Below are 20,203 nucleotides of genomic sequence, written 5' to 3' on the forward strand. Positions count from 1 at the left end.
GTAAACAACCCTTACCTAACGCTCTCCCCCAATCCTGCTTCGAACCTGATTGTACAGGAAATGTTTGGTGATCCCCCGCGACCATACAGGAACACGTTGGATGGCGAACGGAAGATTCCACGCGAAGCGGACGACGATCGAAATACACGATCGCAGGACTTGGGGTGGAACTGGACCAGCGCCGCTGGTTCCGGCATCGCGGATGGTGCTACAAGCGGTTCCAGTGGGGCACCTCCCAGCGAGTTATCGACGAATTCGTAGCGCAGCTTGAAAGCTGAAGCTGGTCCGTACAGACGTGCGGTACCGATCGGGCTGGGTCGGTACTCGATCGTCAAATCGGAACCAGTTGATAGGTAACTCTCTGTAAAGAATCCTAATAAGTTTCTAGTCATGACCTTCAGGATCCTCAACTCACCCTGCGTCGAGCAGGGCCGACTGCCCTTCGCCACCAGCGACCGCGAACACAGCCTCGGCACCTCCTCGCGGCAAATCTGCTCGATCAGGCTGGCGTTCCGGCTGTACTCGGGATGGGAGCCTAGGAAAACTACAATTTGGTACCACAACTCAATAAACCAAAACATCGACACACCGAGCGGTACTTACCGTACGGACGCGAGCTGACCGACCATCGGCCGTCCCAGATGCGCAGCTGGTTGACGCACTCCGCTGGGGACTCGAACCCGGTCGGGTCGATCGCCGAGTGGTACTTGACGAAGGAGATCCACACCGTCTCGTGGCGTCGGCCCTGGAAGTGGTAGATGCAGGAACTCTCCGGCGGCAGCGTGTGCTGCGGACTCTCCAGCTCGCCGGTTTGGCTCTCGAACGCACTGATCGAGAACTCGCAGCGACCTGGTTGGCGGATGTAGGACTGCGAGTTGGAGTTGACGTAGAGGATCTGCGGAACGAACTCGCGTTAGGACATCTTGAAAAAGCTAAGAAATCAACTCAGAACTCACATGAACTTCCAGTTCAAACCCGGGCAGGAAGGTCACGGGGTTCGGGTGGAACAGCACGTCGTACGGCGAGGTCCGGAACTGGATCGTCATGTCCGACCCGCTGGACACGATGTCCGGGAGGGCGTCACCGCCGCAGATGCGACCAATCATCGGCGCCTCCAGCGTCTTTCCGTCGTGGATGGTTAGGTAGTCTTGCTCGGAGTCGCACTGCTCCCAGGATCTGTAAAGAGAGAAAGGAGTCTTAGAACTAGTACTATTCATCACAGTTGTCAAGATTGAGTCAAGTCAGGTCAAGTCAGTTAGTAAATATTGTCAAAATTGACAAAATTGTCAAAATTGTCAAAATTGTCACAATTGTCAAAATTGTCAAAATTGTCAAAATTGTCAAAATTGTCAAAATTGTCAAAATTGTCAAAATTGTCAAAATTTTCAAATTTGTCAAAATTGTCAAAATTGTCAAAATTGTCAAAATTGTCAAAATTGTCAAAATTGTCAAAATTGTTAAAATTGTCAAAATTGTCAAAATTATCAAAATTGTCAAAATTGTCAAAATTGTCAAAATTGACAAAATTGACAAAATTGACAAAATTGACAAAATTGACAAAATTGACGAAATTGACAAAATTGACAAAATTGACAAAATTGACAAAATTGACAAAATTGACAAAATTGACAAAATTGACAAAATTGACAAAATGGACAAAATTGACAAAATTGACCAAATTGACCAAATTGAGAAAATTGACAAAATTGACAAAATTGACAAAATTGACAAAATTGACAAAATTGACAAAATTGACAAAATTGACAAAATTGACAAAATTGACAAAATTGACAAAATTGACAAAATTGACAAAATTGACAAAATTGACAAAATTGACAAAATTGACAAAATTGACAAAATTGACAAAATTGACAAAATTGACAAAATTGACAAAATTGACAAAATTGACAAAATTGACAAAATTGACAAAATTGACAAAATTGACAAAATTGACAAAATTGACAAAATTGACAAAATTGACAAAATTGACAAAATTGACAAAATTGACAAAATTGTCAAAATTGTCAAAATTGTCAAAATTGTCAAAATTGTCAAAATTGTCAAAATTGTCAAAATTGTCAAAATTGTCAAAATTGTCAAAATTGTCAAAATTGTCAAAATTGTCAAAATTGTCAAAATTGTCAAAATTGTCAAAATTGTCAAAATTGTCAAAATTGTCAAAATTGTCAAAATTGTCAAAATTGTCAAAATTGTCAAAATTGTCAAAATTGTCAAAATTGTCAAAATTGTCAAAATTGTCAAAACTGTCAAAATTGTTAAAATTGTCAAAATTGTCAAAATTGTCAAAATTGTCAAAATTGTCAAAATTGACAAAATTGACAAAATTGTCAAAATTGACAAAATTGACAAAATTTACAATATTTGGTCAAATTGGAAGTTTCGAAGTTGGAAGATGGAAGTTTGAAGTTTTTAGTTTGTTTAACAACAAAAGTTTTTATTTCTTAAAAAATACAAATCACTTCAAGTTCACAGAAAGTTTAATCCTACAACAAACTTTCACTCTTCACACCCAATTGATTCCACAATCAAATCATCGCTTCATCCGACCGATTCCAAACCTTTAACCGTTGGAGGACCAACTTTTCCTGATTCAATATTTAAGAAAAATCAAAGAAAGAACCCCCTTCCTACATTTACCGCAAAAACTCCGCACCGATCCGCAAAATCCTTTATCAATAAGCAAAGATTTGCCGCACCCAGAGCATTACGCAAGAACCGAACGGGGGATGCATTTGTATTCCGGAACCGTTTCTCGGGTGCAATATTTAAGCGCTCCGGAACGAGCACGACTAACGACCCTTCTGGTAAACCATGGGGTTGGGAAAAAGTTTCACGTATGCGAATTTTCCCTTAACTGCCAAGGGCAAAGGAGGAATCTTCCACATTGAGAAATAATAATTTCGCAATAATAATTTACAAGATTAGCTTCGTTTGGAAAGTTGCACCTATAGGTAAAAGAATCGCAGAGATAAATCTGAACACCTTCTCGGCAAAGACAGTGAGGCTGGGATCGGAATTGAACATTCTGCGGATCCAGGTGTTCAATAGAAAGTTTAATATTGGGAGGACTTTAGAGTGGGTGGGTTGTAAATTTTGTTTTAGTTCTGGCTCTTTCCCCTCGAATGCTTCCGATGCTGGAACCGTTCGATAGTTAAAGTTATGGGAGGAAGAAGGTGCATGCTCCTTGTATCGGGTAGCTGAAGAGGAACGTGTGTGGTTAGAGGATGACAAATGCTTGTGGAATTTGTGTAAACCTGTGTTTATCAGATGAGAGTATGTTTCTGGAGAAAACAAAATGTATTTTTTAAGACTGAGTCTTTAAATAGGGGAAATATACCCATTTTAATCACACTAAGCCGTTCGACCAATTCCCATCACTTTTGCCGTTTTCCGCTATTAAATCAACATTTTCAGATCTATTAACAATGGAGAGTTGCTTGCTCACTTTAATTTGAGCTATTTGTTACTTTAGAACAGGCAAAAACACTTTATGAAAGCTGCAATTCATGTTCAAAGTGCTGATAGGCCGATAATACAAATAGGCTGAAAAAGGGTATAGTTTCCTTAGGCTTTAAAACTATTTTTCCAGCAAAATTTACCAAAATTTCAAATTTCCCCACCGAACCATTTCAATCAAACGTCACAAAATGAAAATCCCTTCAACCCCAAAAACCATCAATTTCGTGGCGAACCGAAATAGAGTGTGGCCAGCCGGCTTGGCAGCACAGTGCAGTGTTTAATTACAAATTTTCGCCGGCGACCACAATCGCATCAACCCCCGTAGAGCTCAACTACAAACTACAAAGTATCCCTTTTGACCGAACACAATGAATGGAGCAAAAGGGAGGTCCTGACGAGGGGGTCTCACAAACCATCCAAAATCCACCACCGGGGGGCGTTTCATAATAAATAACTGGCAGAAAATACCACGACCACGGTGACAGAGTTGAAGTTGGGTGTGGTATGATGAGAATTTTTATCAGTGAAATACTTTTATACATTTCACCATTGAATTTCTATTCCTTTTTATTATTTTTTTTCTTTTTGCCTTCCTAAAAGTTGATTTCTCAATAAAACAAGCAAAAAATTTGTTTCTGCTTTCATTCTGTACCTTTTTCATCAAAAATCTGGAATAACACTTCAAAAGAGCTTAATGCACTTTATTCAAGCTCTTTTTAAAAGCGTGTGAATTTTTCAATCTTCAACATCCTTTTTTCCAATGGTTAGAAAGTGTCATGATGACATTGAAAACCAGACAATTAGTTTCTGAGATATCTAAACTATTTTATTGTTTTTTTTTTTTATATACACCCAAAACTGGCAGCGCTAGTCCGAGAGAATGATGGTCTCGAGTCGAGAGAATAGTGGTACCATTCACGGAGGCAGAGAACACAGCTCGAGATGGGCGATAGAACTATTCTCTCGAGGTTCATTTGCAAAAAAAGTTCATCCGTCAAACAAAAAACCAAAAGTGTCGACAACGGGAATCGAACCAGAGACCTTTGACAAACCAATCCAATGACTTAGTTGCCTCGGCCACCAAAGCTTGGTAGCCATGGAGAAGTCAGAAGTCGATGTATGACACTTGTTGGAGATTTATTGATTCAACTAACGAATGAACTCATTTGTTATGATGGTGTGAGTTGGTACCATCATTCTATCGATTTTGGCACTGAGCCCTCAATAAATTTTGAGAGAACGATTATCTCGATTCTGAATTTTGGGTGTATATATATATTTGAGACGCTGTATCGCATCTACATGTTGTTGATATTGGTTAAAGAAAATAAGTTCTTTTTGATTGCATATCCGATTTATCATAAACATCATGCAAGCCAAAAAAATTTTACTTAAAATACGTTTTTAAGAATATTTTTTTTTTTAATTGAATAACTAACTCTCTGCAGTTCAAAGATGCCTAAATTGGTTAAATTGTTTAAGGATTTAAAAAAAATGTACTTCTAGTAATAAAAAGACAACTAAACAAATGAATTTAAGAAATTCAACTTTTTTTTTGAATTCCCGGGCAGACGGTAATAACAAAAATCATGCCATTTCAATAACAAATACTGTTAAAATAACAGAAAGTGTTATGGAATCTTCTTGAAAAATCCAGTTTTGCATAAGAGTTTAAGAACAGTTTATGTTAACATAACAAAATTTGTTATTGGTCTGATATTGATTGAAAGCCAAAACAACTTTGGAATAATATTTTTTGTTATGGAAGAATACCTCAAAATGTTTTTGGGAAGATCGGATGAGTTGTTAAAATAACAAAAAATAATAACAAAGATTTGTTCGAAGAATAACTGAAAATGTTATTAATCTGTTATCACAATAACAATCCAATAACAAAAAATCATAACGACGAATAACAAATTTTGTTATAAATAACGTGAAATGTTATTAGACTAGTATTTTCAAATATCAAAAAATGTTATTCTCAAGTTATTTCCATCTGCTCGGGTTGTCCTAACCAATACCAACAATGTTATCGAAGACATTAAATAAATCAGAAAATTCCTTCCCAAAAACCAGATTCTCGTTTTTAACCTACCATTGGATAGCCGTCAAAATTGTTAACAAAATTGTCAAACAGTTAACAAAATGTTAACAAAAAATGTATGTCATACAGTAAGCCAATTTCTTATCAAAAAACGCTCTAATAATATTCATCCAGATGAGTAAGACCTGACTGCAATAATGTACACAAATATCACTTAAGTGGATATAACTTAGTAAGTTACTAACATACCCATTTTCAAATTCTCGACTTTTCCAGAAACTCAAATAATCTTATTTCAAGAATGATTTCAAACAAAAAAAAGTCAAAATTAAGTCAATATCTAAATCAATTTAAAAAAAAATCAAACTATTGACAATTTTCATGAAAACAGAAACTTAACTAAAAATTCATCATTGTTATCCGAGCATTCGTTGGTGAAGGTTGTCTGAATCAACATGACTCGTCGCGTCCCGGCGCAAAACGCCGGCAATATTGCCCTACCTGCGGCTCAAGCAGGCAAAAAAGTGGGAATTTCCAAAAGGAAGGTTGAGGCCTCAACTGATGGCCAAAAACCGGGGATTTCCAAAAGGAAGGTGCTTTTGGAAGTGACATCGAACAGCAAAAAGACGAAAAAGAGCGACGGTACTGTACCGATGGATGAGGAGGAGGAGAACTCTTCGTCCACGAGGAGCAGCTATTGAAGAACAACAAGTTTGCTGGACTGCCTGACGAGGACCAGGTAGCGGAAGCAAAGGAGAATGAAGTGAAACAGCGAAAGGAGAAACTGCCTCCTTTTTATGTGCGACAATCAGCAGCAACGATCGACTTTCGAGCGGGGCTGGTTGAACTCATCAAGTCTGGGAAAGTCCTAGGCAACATTCGTCTGTGTCAGGACGGATTTAAGGTGCTGGTGCAATCCAGGCAGCACTATCAACTGGTCAAGGATTACTTGACCGAAAACGAGGCGGAGTACTTTACCCATGATGTCGCCATGGATAAGCCGTTCAAAATCGTCGTCAGAGGTCTGTACGACATGCCAGTGGAGGAATTAGCTGCCGAGCTAAAAGTTTTGAAACTGGATGTGTTGGCCGTGCACAAAATGAGCCGACGCAACAAAGACATCAAGTACCGTGACCAGCTCTACCTGCTGCATTTGGCTAAGGGATCGACGACGCTTCCTGAGCTGAAGGCAATTCGAGCGGTTTTCAACATTATCGTGTCGTGGGAGCGATACCGACCAGTGCATCGTGACGTCACACAATGCTTCAACTGCCTGGGTTTCGGGCACGGAGGTAAGAACTGCCACCTGAAGCGTCGTTGCGCCAAATGTGGTACCGATGCGCACATCACATCCCAGTGCATCCAAGATTCGCTGGTGAAGTGCCTCAACTGCAACGGTGAGCACTCGTCAACCGACCGAAAGTGCCCCAAGAGAGCTGAGTTCGTGAAAATTCGGCAGCAAGCATCGACGAAGAATCAGCCTCAGCGTCGTAGAACTCCTCCAGCCCTGGTGGAGCAAAATTTTCCACCTCTTCAACCGCGACGCCAGGTCCCGAACTTGGCACCGTTGCCGTTGGATCCCAGGAAGAGAGCTGAGATGAATCATCCACGGCCGGGTTCCAGCCAGGAGCCGAGACCGCCACCACCGGGCTTCAGCCAGGAGCCAAGACCAACCCAAGAACCAGCAGTTGAGGAAAATGGTAATGATCTTTACACCTCAACCGAACTCCTCAATATTTTCAAACAGATGTCCGCTGCACTGCGTGGATGCAAAACCAAGACCCAGCAGATTGAAGTGCTGACCTCGTTCGTCATCCAGTATGGATCGTAGGTCCCTCAAGCTGCTGAATTGGAACGCTTGCTCCATTAGGAGGAAGAATTTAGAGCTGGTGGATTTTCTTCGCGAGAAGGAGATCGACGTAGCTGCCATCACGGAAACTCATCTGAAGCCCGGTGAAAAAGTTTATCTGCAAAACTACAAGATCGCGACGCAGCTCGATAGGACCACCTCTGGAGGAGGAGGTGTGCTTGTCGCTGTTCATCGTGATCTCAAGCCACGCCGGCTGCCACACTTTAAGCTGGACATCATCGAGGCCGTTGGAGTGGAAATTCCCACTTCGGTTGGCCCAGTACTCTTCATTGCTGCATACTGTCCACGTCAGGTGAATGCCAGAGATGGTTCAGCAGCAAAACTGAAGAGCGATATCCAGAAGCTGACACGGCGGAGCGCAAAGTACATCATCGCTGGTGACCTCAACGCGAAGCATGAAGTTTGGGGCAACAGCAGGAGGAATCGGAACGGAGTGATTCTGCACAACGATCTGCAAAACGGATACTACAACGTTGTGAGTCCGGATCGTCCAACGAGGGTGGCTCGGTCTGGGAATCACTCAATCATCGACTTCTTCATTACCAATATGGCTGAGAACGTGGCTCATCCTGAGGTGTTTGAAGAGTTGAGTTCTGATCACTATCCGGTGGTTGTGGAGGTTGGAGCTTCCGTTACTCCGCAGCGGCAACCAACCCGGAAAGATTACCACAACGTTGACTGGCAGCAGTTTCAGCAAGTGGTCGACAGCAACATCGACTATGATCAACACCCGGAAACTTCTGCCGATATTGATCGTTCGCTGGAGGTGATCCAGCAGGCTATCAACCAAGCAGAGGCTGCCAACGTTCGAGAGGTTCCTGTTAATTTTAAGGTAACTGATATTGACGTAGATACTAAACACTTGATTAGACTTAGGAATGTTTATAGGAGACAATATCAACGGACTGGGGACTATGACAAAAGATTTCAGTGAACAATTTGAACAAAATCATACAAGACCGACTTGACAATATCAGAAATCAAGAATTTTCAAAACATGTAAGCCAGCTTGGGAATTATTCAAAACCATTTTGGAAACTTTCAAAAGTTCTTAAAAACAAACCAAAGCCTATTCCTCCTCTTATTGTTGAGGATTCTCCTTTGATTACATCCGAGGAAAAGGCAAATGCACTTGGGCTTCATTTTGTTAGTTCACATAATCTTGGCGCTTCCATGACCAGCCGTAAAGAAACATCAGTTGCCAATAGTATTTCAACAATCAATGACTCTACCTTTGAATTTCCTGCAGATTCCCATGTTTCTGGTGAGGAAGTCAAAGTTGCAGTTAAACAAATGAAAAATATGAAAGCTCCAGGCTTTGATAACATTTTAATCTGGTGTTGAAAAAACAGAGTGATCAGTTCTTTCAACATCTAGCCAATATTTTCAATAAATGTTTGCAACTTGGTTACTTCCCCACCAATTGGAAGCTGGGCAAAGTCATACCAATTTTGAAGCCTCAAAAGATCCAACATCGCCAACAAGTTATCGTCCCATTAGTCTTTTGAGTAGTCTGTCCAAACTCTTTGAGAAGGTCATCTATTCAAGGCTTTTGGATTTTACCAACGATAATAATATAATTTTGAACGAGCAGTTTGGCTTCCGAAAGGGACATAATACTGCTCATCAGCTTACGAGAGTAACTAAAATCATCAAGCAGAACAAGCTTGAGTCTAAATCAACTGCTATGGCTTTGTTGGATGTTGAGAAGGCTTTTGACAATGTTTGGCATGATGGTTTGATACATAAACTGTATTTATACGGTTTTCCAATGTATCTTATCAAAATTATCCAGCACTATCTTTCGGAGAGATCGTTCAAGGTTTTTCTGAATGGGATTGCTTCTGGATTATTCAACATTGATGCTGGGGTTCCCCAAGGAAGTATTCTTGGCCCACTTCTGTACAATATTTTTACATCTGATTTGCCTACTCTTCCTGGTAATGGTGTGTTGTCACTTTTTGCTGATGACACTGCCGTTATTTATAAGGGTAAAATAACCAGATATTTAGTTGGCCGTCTTCAGAAGGGTCTTGACGTTCTTTCCGAATACTTTGGCGACTGGAAAATTCGCATAAATGCAGCCAAAACTCAAACCATCATTTTTCCACTTTCCAAATCGGCCAGATTTGTCCCAAAGGATGATGTTTTGATTAAAATGAATGATGTTTCGATACCCTGGTCAAAGGAAGTTGTCTATTTAGGTCTCATACTTGACTCGAAACTTTTGTTTCGGCAGCATGTAGATAAAATATTGAACAAGTGCAGCATTCTCATCAGGTGTTTGTATCCTTTAATTAACAGAAAATCAAAGCTATCTTTGAAAAATAAGTTAGCAGTTTACAAACAAATAATTTACCCCGTTATTGAGTATGCAGTACCTGTTTGGGAGTGTTGCGCTAGAACTCATAAATTGAAGCTCCAGCGTGTCCAAAACAAGGTACTCAAAATGGTTTTGAATGTTCCTGGCTGGACAAGATCAAGTGAGGTTCATGAATTAGCAGAAGTAAAAATGTTGGATCAGAAGATTCAAGAAAAATGTTTGAAATTCAGGGAAAAATGTGCTATATCTGAATACCCCTTGATTCAAGGATTGGTTTAGTTTATGGTAAGATTAAGTTAGTTTTAGGTTAGGTTATGTTTTCTTAACATTTTTTTTTTCCTCATTGTACCTAGTGTTACAAAAATGATAAATCATATACTTTTAAAGTTATAAAAATGAACAGTGTTTAAATCACGAAAAGCAAACTAAAGCTGAAGAGCCACAGCTGACCACTTATTATGTAAACCAAATGTAATTATTATAAGAAAGATTCAATAAAGTATATTTAATTCAAAAAAAAAAAAAAAAAAAAAACTAAAAATTCATGTAAAATACTTCAAAAATGGAAGCACTCAATATTTTGATTTAGGGTAGAAAAATAATCAATAAGTACTTGAAAATAAATCGAACGCTCAATAACAGCTTGGAAAAAATATAGGAATTCGTTTGAAAACATATTGTTACCAGGTTGCCTTTTATAATTGGTAAATTTTGATAATCAATTTTTGCATTAATGTTGATTGATCTTATTGCCAGTAAACTGATTTATTTTTTATATGAAAAATTCAGTTTGATAAGACTCTTTGTTTCACCACATATTTTGTTCGAAATGATTGAAGAGACATTTTTTTTTTTAAATTTCGAAATATCATTAATCAAAATTTCTTGGAATAGTTTTTCGCAATTTCAATATTTTAATGTCGTTAATAGACTTTTAATTATCAAAATAATTGATAATGACATTGAAATAATGAAAGAAACCTCCAATTTTGCAGTAATTTACTAATGAAAAAATTGAGTTAATTTAATATGAAAATCGTACAAAATATTACAAAATTATTCAAGTGTTAGAAAAAAGTTTTCAAACAGGTATGCTTGAGATTCCCGACTTTTCCCGACTTTTTAACAAGAATTACAAACTCAAGACTCTTTTTCGATTTTTACGGATTTTGGAGAACTCCCGAATTTTTCCCGACTTTCCCGATTTATCGATTTTAGTGGTCATCCTGCAGTTTATTTTGACACAGGGCTATCAGATCTTTGAGATATAGCATTAAGGGTATGGAATTGAAATCTAAAAAAATAAATTGCCAATCAAAAATTACTGAGATAAGCAATGCTTAAAAAAATATTTTTATTCAAGTAAAAATGTTTAAGGAGTTTTGTAAAAAAAACACCCAAGACAAACATTTCTTAAAGTTTTCAAATTAAATCGTCGTGTCGATTTTTCATTATAACTGTAAAAACCCTGTAAATCCTAAGAAATTTGTATGCTTCCGGCAATTATTTCATTATTGATATCTGAGATAACAATATTGTAATTTATCCCATGGATCAAGATTACATTACACGTGTAACTTAATTAATGAAATTATTAGATTCCAGAATACAAAAAAGAAGTAAATCTGAGCGATATTGAGTATTGCTCCGCCGCAAAGAAACCACCTCGTCAGCAGCACCCGTCCCGCAATCAGAGCATGGTTTCAAATTAATTATAATTAAATTTGTTAATATTTGCACTTTTGCAGCAGATCGGGTCGAGTGTCGAGTGTTTGTGGGATCTTTTCCTGGTGTGTGTTTGGGGGGCCAAAGAAAACATCGCAAATGAGCTGCGTTCCTCGTCTCAGCGTCTGCCATCAACGACGTAATTAGACACACGTCCTGGGTGCAACCCTTCGAACCCGCAACCCCTGCTCCAAAAAGAAGCAAACATCTCAACCCCTTTTGCCAGATGGCATCGTCAACTGCAAATGCAACTGCACCGCCAAAAAGTAAGCAGGTCTCCTCGCTCATTTCGATGCAATCCAGGACAGCCACCAGCACCAACACCAAAGTACACAAATGGAAAACCGCCTTTTGCACAGCATCAGCTGAGTTCTGAGGCAAGCAGGACATCTGACGAGAGAGAGTGGATGCTGTTATGGTGTGCTACTTTGGCTGCATAGAGTGAATGCCACCACGTTCGAAATGGAACCCACTAACCAGCTAACCAACCAACGGAACAACGAACACGGTGGGGTTGGTTGGGGAAAATGTTGACCAAATTTAGGATTTTTTTTAAATTTAATTTTTCCGATGCCATAAGTTTGTGAGTTTCGTTTAAATATTTTTAACAACAATTTGGTGGGTTTGTACCCTCCGCGCCCGCGACCTTAGAAAGCTACTGAAGCTCCTCCAACGATGCACAAACACGCACACACCGTGCGGAAGCAATTGCAATTTACTAAATTAAATGACAACGAATTATTACGACTCTCGCAGCTTGTCTCTACGGGGCGATCGGAGATGGGGAAAAAACCGTAACATACGACCTGGGGTTAGGATGCACCACAGTCACGGCAGTCACCAGCGTGCAGTCACAGTCAGTTGGGTGCAACTGGCAGCACTGCAGCATCAGCAGCGGGGCCAAATCATCAACCGAGGCGCGCGAGATGTGCTCTCGTTTTGCAATCTGCCGGGGACATGCCAAAAGCATGATTTGCACTAATGAGAAGCAAGCAAAAGGAAGCTGGGGGTTGTCTTGTTGGGTGGAGTGGTTGGGGTATTTTTCCCCCCACGTTGGAAATGAGAATCGAGAAGGGGGAGATCGGGTTGTTAGTTTTGTGCCATTTTGATGATTGCTGATGGTGTGGTGTCAGCATCTTTGGACCGGAGTGTGATCTTAAATTGATTGTGAATATAATTTTCGAATTTGTGCTCAGCAAATTGCTTGTTGAACTTGAACTTCCTCACAATTTTGAAAGGTACCCTTCTGAAATCTACATAATTTAAATCGGTATTTTTTTATCCAAAAATGTAGCTTGAAATCTGTGGGATAATGGTTTTTTTTGAAAATTTAAAGTTAATCAATGACATCCCAGTTGATATCCTAAGTAATATCACGAAAAATATTGTTCATATCCAGCATAGTTCGCACGAAGCATTTCATTTTTTAAAGAATTCAAGCATAAAATTTAGTTTCTTGATATTTGGCTGCGTTTCTGAATTGCAAAAAGTATTTTTTATTTAGCTTTTGATGAAATATACAAATAATATAAAATATAATAAAATTTTTGTCAATTTTGTCAATTTTGTCAATTTTGTCAATTTTGTCAATTTTGTCAATTTTGTCAATTTTGTCAATTTTGTCAATTTTGTCAATTTTGTCAATTTTGTAAATTTTGTAAATTTTGTAAATTTTGTAAATTTTGTTAATTTTGTAAATTTTGTAAATTTTGTAAATTTTGTAAATTTTGTAAATTTTGTAAATTTTGTAAATTTTGTAAATTTTGTAAATTTTGTAAATTTTGTAAATTTTGTAAATTTTGTAAATTTTGTAAATTTTGTAAATTTTGTAGATTTTGTAAATTTTGTAAATTTTGTAAATTTTGTAAATTTTGTAAATTTTGTAAATTTTGTAAATTTTGTAAATTTTGTAAATTTTGTAAATTTTGTAAATTTTGTAAATTTTGTAAATTTTGTGAATTTTGTAAATTTTGTAAATTTTGTAAATTTTGTAAATTTTGTAAATTTTGTAAACTTTGTAAATTTTGTAAATTTTGTAAATTTTGTAAATTTTGTAAATTTTGTAATTTTGTAAATTTTGTAAATTTTGTAAATTTTGTAAATTTTGTCAATTTTGTCAATTTTGTCAATTTTGTCAATTTTGTCAATTTTGTCAATTTTGTAAATTTTGTAAATTTTGTAAATTTTGTCAATTTTGTCAATTTTGTCAATTTTGTCAATTTTGTCAATTTTGTCAATTTTGTCAATTTTGTCAATTTTGTAAATTTTGTCAATTTTGTAAATTTTGTAAATTTTGTAAATTTTGTCAATTTTGTCAATTTTGTCAATTTTGTCAATTTTGTCAATTTTGTCAATTTTGTCAATTTTGTCAATTTTGTCAATTTTGTCAATTTTGTCAATTTTGTCAATTTTGTCAATTTTGTCAATTTTGTCAATTTTGTCAATTTTGTCAATTTTGTCAATTTTGTCAATTTTGTCAATTTTGTCAATTTTGTCAATTTTGTCAATTTTGTCAATTTTGTCAATTTTGTCAATTTTGTCAATTTTGTCAATTTTGTCAATTTTGTCAATTTTGTCAATTTTGTCAATTTTGTCAATTTTGTCAATTTTGTCAATTTTGTCAATTTTGTCAATTTTGTCAATTTTGTCAATTTTGTCAATTTTGTCAATTTTGTTAATTTTGTCAATTTTGTCAATTTTGTCAATTTTGTCAATTTTGTCAATTTTGTCAATTTTGTCAATTTTGTCGATTTTGTCAATTTTGTCAATTTTGTCAATTTTGTCAATTTTGTCAATTTTGTCAATTTTGTCAATTTTGTCAATTTTGTCAATTTTGTCAATTTTGTCAATTTTGTCAATTTTGTCAATTTTGTCAATTTTGTCAATTTTGTCAATTTTGTCAATTTTGTCAATTTTGTCAATTTTGTCAATTTTGTCAATTTTGTCAAATTTTGTCAATTTTGTCAATTTTGTCAATTTTGTCAATTTTGTCAATTTTGTCAATTTTGTCAAATTTTGTCAATTTTGTCAATTTTGTCAATTTTGTCAATTTTGTCAATTTTGTCAATTTTGTCAATTTTGTCAATTTTGTCAATTTTGTCAATTTTGTCAATTTTGTCAATTTTGTCAATTTTGTCAATTTTGTCAATTTTGTCAATTTTGTCAATTTTGTCAATTTTGTCAATTTTGTCAATTTTGTCAATTTTGTCAATTTTGTCAATTTTGTCAATTTTGTCAATTTTGTCAATTTTGTCAATTTTGTCAATTTTGTCAATTTTGTCAATTTTGTCAATTTTGTCAATTTTGTCAATTTTGTCAATTTTGTCAATTTTGTCAATTTTGTCAATTTTGTCAATTTTGTCAATTTTGTCAATTTTGTCAATTTTGTCAATTTTGTCAATTTTGTCAATTTTGTCAATTTTGTCAATTTTGTCAATTTTGTCAATTTTGTCAATTTTGTCAATTTTGTCAATTTTGTCAATTTTGTCAATTTTGTCAATTTTGTCAATTTTGTCAATTTTGTCAATTTTGTCAATTTTGTCAATTTTGTCAATTTTGTCAATTTTGTCAATTTTGTCAATTTTGTCAATTTTGTCAATTTTGTCAATTTTGTCAATTTTGTCAATTTTGTCAATTTTGTCAATTTTGTCAATTTTGTCAATTTTGTCAATTTTGTCAATTTTGTCAATTTTGTCAATTTTGTCAATTTTGTCAATTTTGTCAATTTTGTCAATTTTGTCAATTTTGTCAATTTTGTCAATTTTGTCAATTTTGTCAATTTTGTCAATTTTGTCAATTTTGTCAATTTTGTCAATTTTGTCAATTTTGTCAATTTTGTCAATTTTGTCAATTTTGTCAATTTTGTCAATTTTGTCAATTTTGTCAATTTTGTCAATTTTGTCAATTTTGTCAATTTTGTCAATTTTGTCAATTTTGTCAATTTTGTCAATTTTGTCAATTTTGTCAATTTTGTCAATTTTGTCAATTTTGTCAATTTTGTCAATTTTGTCAATTTTGTCAATTTTGTCAATTTTGTCAATTTTGTCAATTTTGTCAATTTTGTCAATTTTGTCAATTTTGTCAATTTTGTCAATTTTGTCAATTTTGTCAATTTTGTCAATTTTGTCAATTTTGTCAATTTTGTCAATTTTGTCAATTTTGTCAATTTTGTCAATTTTGTCAATTTTGTCAATTTTGTCAATTTTGTCAATTTTGTCAATTTTGTCAATTTTGTCAATTTTGTCAATTTTGTCAATTTTGTCAATTTTGTCAATTTTGTCAATTTTGTCAATTTTGTCAATTTTGTCAATTTTGTCAATTTTGTCAATTTTGTCAATTTTGTCAATTTTGTCAATTTTTTTCAATTTTGTCAATTTTGTCAATTTTGTCAATTTTGTCAATTTTGTCAATTTTGTCAATTTTGTCAATTTTGTCAATTTTGTCAATTTTGTCAATTTTGTCAATTTTGTCAATTTTGTCAATTTTGTCAATTTTGTCAATTTTGTCAATTTTGTCAATTTTGTCAATTTTGTCAATTTTGTCAATTTTGTCAATTTTGTCAATTTTGTCAATTTTGTCAATTTTGTCAATTTTGTCAATTTTGTCAATTTTGTCAATTTTGTCAATTTTGTCAATTTTGTCAATTTTGTCAATTTTGTCAATTTTGTCAATTTTGTCAATTTTGTCAATTTTGTCAATTTTGTCAATTTTGTCAATTTTGTCAATTTTGTCAATTTTGTCAATTTTGTCAATTTTGTCAATTTTGTCAATTTTGTCAATTTTGTCAATTTTGTCAATTTTGTCAATTTTGTCAATTTTGTCAATTTTGTCAATTTTGTCAATTTTGTCAATTTTGTCAATTTTGTCAATTTTGTCAATTTTGTCAATTTTGTCAATTTTGTCAATTTTGTCAATTTTGTCAATTTTGTCAATTTTGTCAATTTTGTCAATTTTGTCAATTTTGTCAATTTTGTCAATTTTGTCAATTTTGTCAATTTTGTCAATTTTGTCAATTTTGTCAATTTTGTCAATTTTGTCAATTTTGTCAATTTTGTCAATTTTGTCAATTTTGTCAATTTTGTCAATTTTGTCAATTTTGTCAATTTTGTCAATTTTGTCAATTTTGTCAATTTTGTCAATTTTGTCAATTTTGTCAATTTTGTCAATTTTGTCAATTTTGTCAATTTTGTCAATTTTGTCAATTTTGTCAATTTTGTCAATTTTGTCAATTTTGTCAATTTTGTCAATTTTGTCAATTTTGTCAATTTTGTCAATTTTGTCAATTTTGTCAATTTTGTCAATTTTGTCAATTTTGTCAATTTTGTCAATTTTGTCAATTTTGTCAATTTTGTCAATTTTGTCAATTTTGTCAATTTTGTCAATTTTGTCAATTTTGTCAATTTTGTCAATTTTGTCAATTTTGTCAATTTTGTCAATTTTGTCAATTTTGTCAATTTTGTCAATTTTGTCAATTTTGTCAATTTTGTCAATTTTGTCAATTTTGTCAATTTTGTCAATTTTGTCAATTTTGTCAATTTTGTCAATTTTGTCAATTTTGTCAATTTTGTCAATTTTGTCAATTTTGTCAATTTTGTCAATTTTGTCAATTTTGTCAATTTTGTCAATTTTGTCAATTTTGTCAATTTTGTCAATTTTGTCAATTTTGTCAATTTTGTCAATTTTGTCAATTTTGTCAATTTTGTCAATTTTGTCAATTTTGTCAATTTTGTCAATTTTGTCAATTTTGTCAATTTTGTCAATTTTGTCAATTTTGTCAATTTTGTCAATTTTGTCAATTTTGTCAATTTTGTCAATTTTGTCAATTTTGTCAATTTTGTCAATTTTGTCAATTTTGTCAATTTTGTCAATTTTGTCAATTTTGTCAACTTTGTCAATTTTGTCAATTTTGTCAATTTTGTCAATTTTGTCAATTTTGTCAATTTTGTCAATTTTGTCAATTTTGTCAATTTTGTCAATTTTGTCAATTTTGTCAATTTTGTCAATTTTGTCAATTTTGTCAATTTTGTCAATTTTGTCAATTTTGTCAATTTTGTCAATTTTGTCAATTTTGTCAATTTTGTCAATTTTGTCAATTTTGTCAATTTTGTCAATTTTGTCAATTTTGTCAATTTTGTCAATTTTGTCAATTTTGTCAATTTTGTCAATTTTGTCAATTTTGTCAATTTTGTCAATTTTGTCAATTTTGTCAATTTTGTCAATTTTGTCAATTTTGTCAATTTTGTCAATTTTGTCAATTCACGATTCAAGTAGCACAATTTCAATATAAAAAGCAAACAAATTTCGATAGTTCCGAAAAAGCTCTGCTCTACCACTGAAACTCACCCAAATTCGCCTGTTTACTACCGGAAATACGATAAATCTATTTAAGCCTCTACTCATTAACAACGTCTCCGACCTCCTGTCCTCCTCCACAATCATCATCACCATCCGTCAATGCACACACAAACAAGGTCGTATACGATATTCTTCGAAGATTCGTGTGGCTCGTAGAAATGGGATGGGGGCGATAGCATAGAAGTGGGAGCCAAGACAAATATTTATCGTCGTGATTTGCCATAACTGGCATCATACACCAAACACACGGCGAAAGCACCATCAACAGCCTCCTTAACTGGGTTGGGGGGTTGGGAAGCCACAGCATAACAGGATGAACCCTTTCGGGGACATTGTTTTTATCCTTAACTTTATCCCTTATTTATCGGCTGTTGGAATTGATTAAAATATAATATTAAAATTGTTAAATAAATGATAAATTTTGAATAAACAAGACATATTTCAGAATCTGGTAGGCCTCTGAAGGGTCAAGTCTATGCTGCTGCTTGAAACACCGTTTCGAGAGGCATCCATGGCGATAAATTCCACGTTCTATTAACTCGCTCTACATGTTCGCTGCAGGACGATATCCCTTTGAGGAGCTTGTTGCTGCACCTCATCCCATACAAGGAACTGCCCACAATTAGATCCAAGAGGATCACCACATCACATTGAGGGGAGGAAGAATCGATAATTGCGGGAAAATGGACGACTATTGGCGGTGGAGGCACGAAACCCCTCCGCGTGATGGGAGCTCCGAGGATGTAACACGTGAACCACGGACCACCGCCGCCGTGGGCAATTTGTATTAATAAGCAGGATGAAGCAATTTCAACAGCCGCATGCCATTATTAGCACACTGCCGCCGCGTGCCTGTGTAAACGAGCACTATCCGGGGAATTACTTTGGCGCTGGGTTGCAAAATCTATGGACCTCGACACAAGCTTGAACGGGATCAGAAAGCGCTAATGAGGTTTGATGGGGAAGAGTTTCAAAGGAAGTGTGGAGTGGGACCTGTAATGAGCTTTAATTATTACCGCAGAGTTTAATTCGATCGTGTTTGTCTTAGCGCCCAAGTAAGTGAAAATTATTAAGTTGATTTTAATTTTATTTGTTTGCCCTATAGATTTTAAAAATGCGAACTATAACTGAACTCTCGCTGAAAAAGGGGGTTAAGCATCGTATCAGACGGTAACTTATCCATAATTAAGTAATACTGTCCACACTTGATTATCTGAAGGCCTTGGCCAAATTTCACTTTCAGATAATTGAAACTTCGAATAATCGAATCATGAAAAAATATTGTGTAATTCGTTATCTTATTTTTGAGTGTTGAATTTTAGTTTGACCCTTAAACTACACTTGATCGATTTTGAATTTTTAAATCCAATATGGCGGCCAAAATGGCGATGATGCAATATTGAAAAAAAAAAAATTAACAGGCAATCAATGAAACAAATTTGAATAAAATGGGGTCGCAGATCTCGAATTTGATGTTTAAAAAAAACAATTAAAACTAAAAGAGAAATTTTATTTTTGTTTGCGATTTGATTACCGAAGTCTCATACACTCCCATTTACACTTCACAGTAAATCGAGTTTTTCCTACATGCCTGATGTAAGAAGTGATTTGATTTCATTTCCTATTTTGAAACAAAAAGTTCATCTTTCTATCTTTTTTAATGAAAATAAAAAGACCAGACAACTATTGGGACCATTCATAAACCACGTGAATACCTTAAAGAGGAGGGGGATTCTATTGTCCACGCTCCATACAAAAAAGATTGTTTTGCATGGAAGTTGTCCACGAGGCGGGGAGGGAGGGGTATGAGATTTGAAAAAAATGTGTCCACGTGGTTTATGGGTACCTTATTAAATATAACTTTTGAATAAGTTTAGGACAATTGTTGTATTGCTGTTGGAGTTATCATTCGCTCGTCCATTTTTGTTTAAAGCGGGGACAACAACGATACTACGACACTAACGATAATTTATTTGCTGACAGCTAGGCCGTAATCCCAAGTAATGTCAAGTAATTTTCAGTAATTGTGCGCAATTCCAAGAAGTTTTGGATTATTCTGAATATTTTCAGGAATTTAAAAAAAATACTTTTGATGCTAGAAGTCAACAAATTCGACATTTTTTGTTTTGCATTTTTAACTAGAAATTGGGATAGGTTTTGGCTTGGACATCACTCTATATTCGTTTTCTAAATTATTGATCAATTATATTCCTCCAGAAAAAATTAAACAAAAAACATAATTTGAGACTCATCCTTGCTAAGTAGAACTTCGAGAGCAAATGTCTGAGATATTATTGATTGATATATAAATTGTTCAATTTCTCTTTCATTCACCAAAATTCTCAATTTTAGGTAAAACATTCCATGAAGTTAAATTTTGACGCCACCTATTTGGCGAAAAAAT

General features: G+C 34.8%; 1 protein-coding gene across 4 annotated transcripts in view; it reads right to left on the reverse strand.

Annotated features, from left to right (window-relative positions):
- LOC6051685 overlaps nt 1-20,203 on the reverse strand; it is a 505,391-nt gene that overhangs the window by 1,376 nt on the left and 483,812 nt on the right. For 3 of the 4 annotated variants that reach the window (XM_038251263.1, XM_038251264.1, XM_038251262.1), the window contains 4 exons: nt 957-1,176; nt 604-895; nt 416-544; nt 16-361 (listed from right to left, as the gene is read on the reverse strand). In XM_038251263.1, the coding sequence (XP_038107191.1) occupies nt 16-361; nt 416-544; nt 604-895; nt 957-1,176 (987 nt within the window). The remainder of the gene's footprint in view (nt 1-15; nt 362-415; nt 545-603; nt 896-956; nt 1,177-20,203) is intronic. The other variant, XM_038251265.1, reaches the window with a different exon arrangement.

Source organism: Culex quinquefasciatus, chromosome 2, assembly GCF_015732765.1.
Source record: "Culex quinquefasciatus strain JHB chromosome 2, VPISU_Cqui_1.0_pri_paternal, whole genome shotgun sequence".
Lineage (NCBI taxonomy): Eukaryota > Metazoa > Arthropoda > Insecta > Diptera > Culicidae > Culex > Culex quinquefasciatus.